The following is an 8,416-nucleotide window of genomic DNA, read 5'->3' as shown; positions in this document are numbered from 1 at the left end:
GCTGGGGATCTGGCCCATTGACTCCTATGGAGCGATGCTGATTCACAGCAGCTGGGGATCGGTCCCGTGATTGCTGATCCATAGTGGGTGAGCGATCCCTCTGTGTCATAGTACAGGCCAACATCCCCTAGTCTAACCTCACCTGTCCTGGGGGTTTCCCCTGCTTCCCAGTTGGAGCTATTGGAACCATTTACCAGGGTCATGGTGGATTCTCCATCACAGATCATTTTTAAAGCAACGCGGGATGTTTTTCTCAAAGCTCTGCTCTAGGAATTATTGGGGGCAGGTCTCTGGCCTGTTATCCAGTGGTCAGACTAGCTGATCACAATGGTCCCCTCTGTCCTTGGAATCTGTAACTCCTTATGATCTCCTCCATTCAATCTTCTACGCTCTCTGCTTCCTGGCCTCCAGGGTCTCTCATTCGGCCCCCATCTGCACTGCTCCTTGCTCAGCATGGGGATGGGCATGGAGAGGTTCTAGCTATTCACTCTTCTCTGGCAGCCAGGTGGGGAGACTGAACCTGTGTCAATCCATGTGGCAGCTGAGTCCTAGGACACAGATCCTGGCTGGTCCTGGTCACTCTGTGGGCCTTTTCTCTCTGGGTCTGCCCTCTGTGGGACTGTCCACTAAGAAGTGGGACAGAACTGAAGGGGGCTGTGTGGGAGCTGTTAATGCCCCAACAGCACAGTGGCTTTACAGCCTCTATTAAAGAGCAGGCTAATGGCACAAGATGGACAGGCAGGAGATCTTGAGTTGTAGAAACTCTGACATTTTTGCTCTTAAATGTTGAAGCTTCCCCAACTTCGGGGGTTTCACAAAATGTGTTTCCTAGAGGTGGGTTTGAACCCAAGCCCTAGCTCCAAGTGCCCCAAAATTTGGGAGAGTCCAAGCTGAACTTTCAGGGTCTAATTTTGCTCCCCCTTCTCCGTTTCTCTCTGAGTCCCGAACTCAATCAAGTAGTAGCAATTTAAAGCCCACTCTGAACTTCCCTATGGGGTGACCCTGGGCAAGTTCCTTCCCTTCTCTGGGTCTCAGTTTCCCTCTAGACTGTAAGCTCTTTGGAGCAGGGGCTCTCTCCTACTACGTGTGTCTGTGCAGCACCCTGCAGCCCTGATCTCAGTTAAGGCCCCTGGGCACTGTGATAATACACCTAATAATATTGCATCCAGCACATTCCACAAACATAACTAGTTAACCATCCTGACACTAGATTTGGAAACTGAGGCAGAAAGGAGAAAGAAATGACTTGCATTGCACGATCTGGAGTCAGAGCTGGGATTGGAACACAGGAGACCTTGGGCTCCCAGTCGCAGAATCGACCCACTAGGCCATGCCTCTCCCTCCCTAATGGACAGAATTCAGGTGAAGCCCCCAACAGCTACTCAGCACCCACTCCCTACCTATGCATTCTCATCGGCGCTGCCTGCAGCCTGCCCCACAGCCCTGGCTGTGCTAAACAAAGGGCTTGCCAGAGTGGATCAACCTAATAGTCTACCCAGGCCTGTCTACAACTGGCCAGTCCCAGCTACGTCAGAGGAAGATGGATTCTTGCAGTGGGCAGACAGTTGAAGAAGCAGTGAGGGGACCAAAGCTGCCAGGTTAGGGGCAGCTAGAGTGAAGGGGGAAAGGTCTGGCTGAGGTTTGCCCATGGCGTGATGAGCTGTACTTATGCTATTGCCAGGGAGGGGAGGGGCATGCATGAGTGTCACCAAGCAGGCGCGCCCTGCTGTCCTGGATGCTGCCTTCTCGGAGCTATGCGGCTGCAGCCTACTACAGAGCACAGAGCAGGTCAACTTTAGGCACCTTGTTTTAGTTGCTACTCAAAAATCATACAGGAAAAAACAAAACCAAACCAAAACCCCCAACATGAGTAGCTCGAGAATGAACCTCGCCAGAGCCGCAGGGAGTGGGGGAGGCGGTGGATTTTCCCTTCTAAACTCAGTTCAGTTTGCTTTAGTCATGATCCAAACCCTTCCATGTGCCATAGTAGCCAGCACTGCAGGTGGGATTTACAGGCTCTGTCCTTGTCATGGAGGCGATAGCAACACATCCTTAATCGGGCAAACTGCCATGCAGGCAATGGGAGCCTTTAAAAAACCCTTTCTCCGATGCCTTGAACTTGCACCACTAATCCACGCAGAAGAGCTGCCTGAGACCCCGATGCCCCGCTTGCACGGAGCGCCTGGGAAGGAACCTGCAGCTGAACTGGTCCTGTCTATGGTGGATGGAAAGCCACCCAGAGCCTTCCCACCAAGTCACCCCACAGTGCCCAGCTTTGTCATTTGTAAGCCCATGCTGCCACGCCATCTGACCGACAGCAATGGGGGCGGAACGCGGGTGGCCAGCCACGCCTTGCAGTTCTTCTCCAGGTCCAGCCCCGGGGGGAGGGCAGTCAAGGAGTAACCCAGTGGCCTGCTGTAGGCAGCAGACTCTGCTGGGCTGGAATCCAGCCTGTGGTTACACCCACACAGTCCCACCCATTTCAGTGGCATTGCACGAGAGTCAGCACTGGCAGAATCTGGCCCTCTGTTCATGCAGGTTGCTGCAATGCTGACTTGAACCAGGGACCTCCTGTGGGCTGCAGGCAGCGCCCTATCGAAGAGCCCCTCCCCCACCAGTTGAGCAAGAAGAAGGGGTGCTAAACTGGCAGTCAGCTCATGCCACCTCCTGGGGTGATCTCCAGGGGGAAGGATGTTACCCCTCCCCCCCTTCCTCATGGCCCAGCACCTCTGTGGTCAGGATGATGTCCTAGGGAGGGTCTGGGTCTCCCTGAGAGCTGATTCCTTATGGGGGTGGCGGTGGGCAGGTCCTGAACACCTTATTGCTCAGTGTGCAGCTGTGGACGTGGGCATGCAGGAGGAAAGGCCCACTCGTTCTGCACCCCAGATTCTGCCATTACTGACTCCAGTGTGATCCCACTGAAACCACTGTGTGGGTCTAAGTGGGGACAGGATTCTAGCCCAGCAGAGCAGGGCTAGTGTCTGCTCCCTCCAGCAGGGCCACGCCCAATCGCAAGGTGCAACATGCGAAGTCTCTGCTGGAACGTGATAAACCCGCCCGAGGGGACCGTCCTCTCGGAAAGGGTGTGAAAATAAGGGCCTGATCCTGACTAAAGCAAAATTCCCAGCGAAGTCAAAGAGCCAAAGCCAGAGGCCAGGAAGGATTTACTCAGGACCTACTCTAGAAGCTCCCACTGATTTTAAAGACATGTTTTGCCTAAGGACTGAGGGCCAGATCTCCAGTTGGTGGAAATTAGTGTCACTCTGCTGGAGCCAATGGGCTAAATCCCTAGCTGGTGTAAACACATTGCTCTCCGTAGTAGATGTAGCACGGTATCCTCCAGCTGTGGCCCCAGCACTGCTCCCAGCTGCAGTACTTAGGCTAGGTCTACACTACGGGGCGGGGGGGGGGGGGGGGGGGTCGCCCTAAGATACCCAACTTCAGCTATGGGAATAGCTCAAGTGGCGTATTTTAGGTCGACTTACCTGGCTGTGAGTACGGCGGCGAGTCGACCGCTACCGCTGCCGCGCCGCCGTCGACTCCGCTTCCGCCTCTTGCCGCGATGGATTTCCGGAGTCGACGGAAGAGCCATCGGGGATCGATTTTATCGCGTCTTCACTAGGTGCGATAAGTCGATCCCCAATAGATCGATTGCTACCCGCCGATTCGGCGGGTAGTGAAGACGTGCCCTTAGGAACAGTATTGCAGAGTCCTTTAATAGGAGCCAAATGCCAAAGCCTTTCCTTAGGCAAAGCTCTCAGCCCCTTGACGGGGTAAGGCCCAGGTAAACGCCGAGTTCAGGAAGGACTTGGCCCTATGGGACAGATGCTGATCTGTTATCCCAGCGTTCATCTAAAGCAACTCCACTGAAATCAATGGGGGAAGGAGCTCCAAATCAATCCCTTATTTCCAGAAGGGTTTGTGCCTTCAGGCCGCTCTCTGAAGCTGCTAGTCCTCGGCTGGCGCTGTACAGAATAAATAAAACGAGGCGGCGGCGCATGACCAGCTCCGTAACCAGCCAATGGATTCACCAGCCATCTTCTGGTGTAAACAGCACAGGGAAGTGGCACCTGGAGCGAAAGGCGATGGCAGAGAAAGGCCTGCATGTGAATCACCCTCAGCTCGTGTGGGATGCTGCTGCTCTCGGAGGGGGGGAAGGGGGATCACAAGAATTTGGCAATACAGTGCAGCATGTATATATATATAATATATATATTAAAATATACAGATTATAAATACCCAACCAAAGCCTCTCCCAGGCATATTTATAGAAGTGTACATAATACTCCAGTCCAGTGACGTGGTGGAACGGTGAGGGGCTCAGTCCACTGGGGCTGTTGTTTTCCATCTCAGAAGGGGAAGGTTTAGGATATGGGGGAAGGTTCTGTCAAGCTGGGAGGTCCAAGGCACCCCTCCTTTGGAAACAGACCGAGTGAACTTAATACACCAGCGGGGAAGGGGAGAGCTATGGAAATACCTGTTGGCAGGGGAGGGTTGGAGGTGTAGTCTATTGAAAGTGACGTTTGCAATCGGCCGCAGAGGAAATCAGGCAAAGCCACCCATGGGAATGGGTTTTCCTCAGCTGCTGGATGTCCGGGTTTACTGAATTCAGAGAGCAGAAGGGAAATACGAGGAGGGTGTAAAGCAGGGGCAGGATGGAAAGAAAGAAAGGGCCAGAGGAAATAAAACTCAAGTCCATAAGAGAGCCAGCCAGATAATCTCCGCAGGGACTGATGGATCCAGCCAGCTCCACACCCCTTCCATCGCTCTTCTCTCTGCCCGAGCAGGTCTGTGCGCAGGCTGCTCTCGATGGCCGGTGCTCTCCATAAATAGAACAGCCAATGGGCAACAAAGCATCCCATGCGCTCAAGGTTTCAAAGCAGCCACTGGTGCCTAGCAGCATCAGTCTCTCCCACAGACATGACAATGGCCCCAAAAGGGCCCTCCCGCCATGTCCCAGCACCACGTGAACTCTGGTCCTGAGCCCCACTCCCTTCGTTTGCCATCCAGGTGCCTGGGAAATTCAGCCTTTATCCCAGCCACCCGAGATCTTCCATCCCCGCTAGGAGCAGCCAGTCCTGGAGATCTCGCCTTTCATTTCCATCTGTGCTCTCCGAAGGGGTATTAGAATGGAGCTGTGTTGCTGCTGCACAGAGGGGGTGGAAATGAACCAACACGACAGCCTCAGGTGCTTGCAGCTCTATGGCATCTCTCCACCACCAGGAAGTGATGTAAAGCCCCGAAGCAGGAAGTGATGCAATACTCGGACTCTGTCACAAACAAATGGAAGCGCAATCTGGACCGTTTTGTAGTGAGGGAAGCAGAGCCAGACATGTCCCCTCACACACTGGAAATTAGGAGTCAGAGCTGTAGACAAAACAGACTAGCTCCTGCGCTGGTGTAGATCAATGTAGTGCCATTTACTGCAGCAGAGCTCTGGGCATTTGCACCAGCTGAGGAGCTGGCTTGCTGACTGCAAGCAAAGCTCTTTGGGTGAAGGGCTGTGGTGGTGGGCCTGGCCGGCTCTTCCACAGAAATGATACTAGATGGGCACTGCTGCCAAGAATGATGCCGCTAGCCAGGGTGGGAGCACCACAGGCAGCGCTTTATTGGATAATTCCTTCAACGAGGATCACGTTTGCAGACTGGCTCCATCCCAAGGAAGCTGCTTCACCTGCTGCCTGATCACCAGGGCAGGCTTTGAAGTGGTGAATGGTTCAGCAATTCTGGCCCAGGGTGGCCCATTTGGAGATAAGTAGCTTGGGTTTCTCTCTGATTAGGAGCTGAGTTCTCTACTAAGGGCCACTCCAAGGAGCGGGCATTTCCATCATCTGACCAGGGCTTGCTGGGCTGTGCATGCTGTCCATCCATCGCTCCAAATCTCCTTACTGCTCTGGTGGACTGGAGGGCATCTCACAGGGCTATGGAAACTTGGTGCCAGCTGCAGAGCTGGGAGAGCCAGTTCAGAGGAACACAGGCCAGGCTGGCTGAGGGAGGTGAAGCCCCATCATGCATAGAAACAAACGTCCTCCAGATGATTCCCAGCTGGGGACTTCTCTCTATGCTCCTCCCCAAACCGCTCCTGCTTACCGGGCACCTTTGCTGTGCACCAGACAGATCTTGGTCGGGATACGAGATTTCAGGTGGCTCTCTGGGTAGAGTAAGAAAGGTTCTCCTAGGGGATTTGTTTCCACATAGCCCTCTCCAGACAGGGAGGTTGGAAACCCTGCAGTTTGCCATGTGGAGCAGAAGAGAAAGGCAACAGTTACAACACCTTCTGGAGAACGTAACGGTGCAGGAGATTGAGAGCACAGCTCCCTTACGGATGGAGGACAGGAAGGCAGCAGGGCAGAACGCTGCTCCCAGATTCCCTTATGACACAATGTCAGTGTAATTTCCTAGAACTTAAAGCTTAGTGTGGAGCTCTCCGAGGGGAGCCCAGTTGGCATCATAACAGTTTAAATAAATAACATCTGGAGAACAAAAATAAAATATAATCTCTCATGTAACCAAGCAGGCTCCTCGATCCAGAATCCCCCGCACCGGGCCCTTCCCATCCTGGGGAGAGCTCTCTTGGGAATAGGGATATGAAGGCCTCCAACTCTCCCCTCTCCGAGCAGATGCTCTCGGGATCATCGGGGACACACATTTAAATAAAAGGAAGAGGGACCCAACTTCCCGCCCTCTGAGTGTGGAGGGGAGGGAAATGGTTTGTTGGCCAGTTGCCCAAGGGTGCTCAGACTCGGTGGATGGTCATTGGGCCCAGATATCCAGCGGCCTTGCCACTTCCACCCCTGCTCACGATGACATTGAGCTGAGTTCTCAAGTGTGCAAACTTTTGGGGGAGGGCAATACAGGAAGGAGGCATTAGGGGCGGGGTGGGGCGAATGAGGGTTACTCAATGGAGTCGGAGTGTAACTACTGGTGATGACAGAGCAGGAGAAAGGCAGTGCAGACAACAATCAAAGTACAGGTTCTGTATAACACAGGCCGGCTGGAGAGCTGTCCCCGCATGGCAGCGGACGTGCAATGCTCTCTGAGCCCAGCTATCGTGTTGGGTCTATGATCTCCCCCACCTGCTGCTACTGAGAGCACCAAGGAGAGGAGTCTCTTCTCTCCAGGCTGTGCGCTCAGTGCCCGTTTGGTGGAGGGGGGGATCCCCCTGGCATCGGCATCTCCTCTCACTTGCTGAGGGTCTCTCCGAAGATGATCTGCGGCTCCATCTCGCCGTCAGCCTCCGTGGTGGAGGTGGGGTCCTCGGGCTCACTGTCCGTGGAGCCGTCACTCTCCTTGCCAGAGCTCTCCATGCCCCGCAGGAAGCGGGCATTGCAGGGTGAGAGTGGGTATAGCACGTCCTGCAGCGCGCCCACCACCATGGGGTTGGTCAGCAGCTCCTCATCTGAGGAGTGCAGCGAGTCCTCGTCCACCGCCAGGTGGCTCACAATGTGGATGCCATCAAAGCCCATGGAGTCCTCGAAGGGCTTCTGGCCCTTCATCAGCCGGATCTGGAGGGCACAGGGAACCGGAGGTGAGGAACAGAAGTGACAGGGCTGGCGCATGCACCCTCTCTAGCCCTGCCTGTCTGGCCTGGAGGGGGAGGGGCAGGGCACGATGGAGCTCAGAAATACACTGGGGGATCTGGCAGTCTAATCCCCCAGAGACAAAAGGGTGTACAGACAGTTCCCTCAAGGGGGGAGCAGAGGGCTGACTGGGTTACATTAATGGAGATTACCTCTTCCCAGTGTGGGGTAGAGGGAGCTTGTGGGGAGGGGGAGCAGAGACAGCCCCTCCCGGTATGGGGCAAAGGGAGCTCTGGGGAGTGGGAGGAGCAGAGAGCCCCACGCAGCATAGGGCAGACACAGCTCCCCAGTATGGGACAGAGGAGGATGGCTGATGGAGGATGGCTGCTTACCCACAGAGCCGATCTTGTGGCTGAGAAATTCAACTGAGAGAATTTCTTGGCTCTGCACAACCTTGGGCAAGTCACATGCCCGCTCTGTGCCTCAGTTTCCCTGTCTGTTCAGGGGTTAATAATGCTGTCCCACCTCCCAGGGTGGGGTTGTGGGGCTGAATTCATTCCTCTTTCCAAAGTGCTCTGACTCAGATCCCCAGCTGGTGTAAATGGGCAGAGCTCTATGGGAGTCAGTGGACCAGATCCTCACCTGGTTTAAATCAGCATTGCTATACTGGAGTCAATGGGGCTACAGAAATTTACACCAGCTGAGGATCTGGCCCAATGCAGTCTGGCGACCTCTGTCACCTGGGAATTCAGTGTACAAAGCATCACACCGGGTGACACTGTGACAGACAGGCTTCCCCAAGCAGTGAATCCCAAAAGCCTTTAGGCCTCATGGCACCAGAGCAGTCCATCACAGGTTAACGGAGAATCAGAGAACTCAGACAGACAGCGAGCATG

The 8,416-nt window shown here is 54.5% G+C and overlaps 1 protein-coding gene across 1 annotated transcript in view; it reads right to left on the bottom strand.

Annotated features, from left to right (window-relative positions):
- Positions 1–4,200: 4,200 nt before the first annotated feature.
- Positions 4,201–8,416, bottom strand: part of EVI5L (ecotropic viral integration site 5 like) — a 78,952-nt gene continuing 74,736 nt past the window's right edge. Inside the window, exon 19 of the mRNA XM_026661370.2 lies at positions 4,201–7,505. Within this exon, the coding sequence (XP_026517155.1) occupies positions 7,182–7,505 (324 nt within the window). The 3' untranslated portion in view covers positions 4,201–7,181. The remainder of the gene's footprint in view (positions 7,506–8,416) is intronic.

Source organism: Terrapene carolina, unplaced genomic scaffold (assembly GCF_002925995.2).
Source record: "Terrapene carolina triunguis isolate 2854851 unplaced genomic scaffold, T_m_triunguis-2.0 Scaffold1054, whole genome shotgun sequence".
NCBI classification, from domain to species: Eukaryota; Metazoa; Chordata; order Testudines; family Emydidae; genus Terrapene; species Terrapene triunguis.
This window is presented reverse-complemented; position numbering and strand designations above follow the sequence as displayed.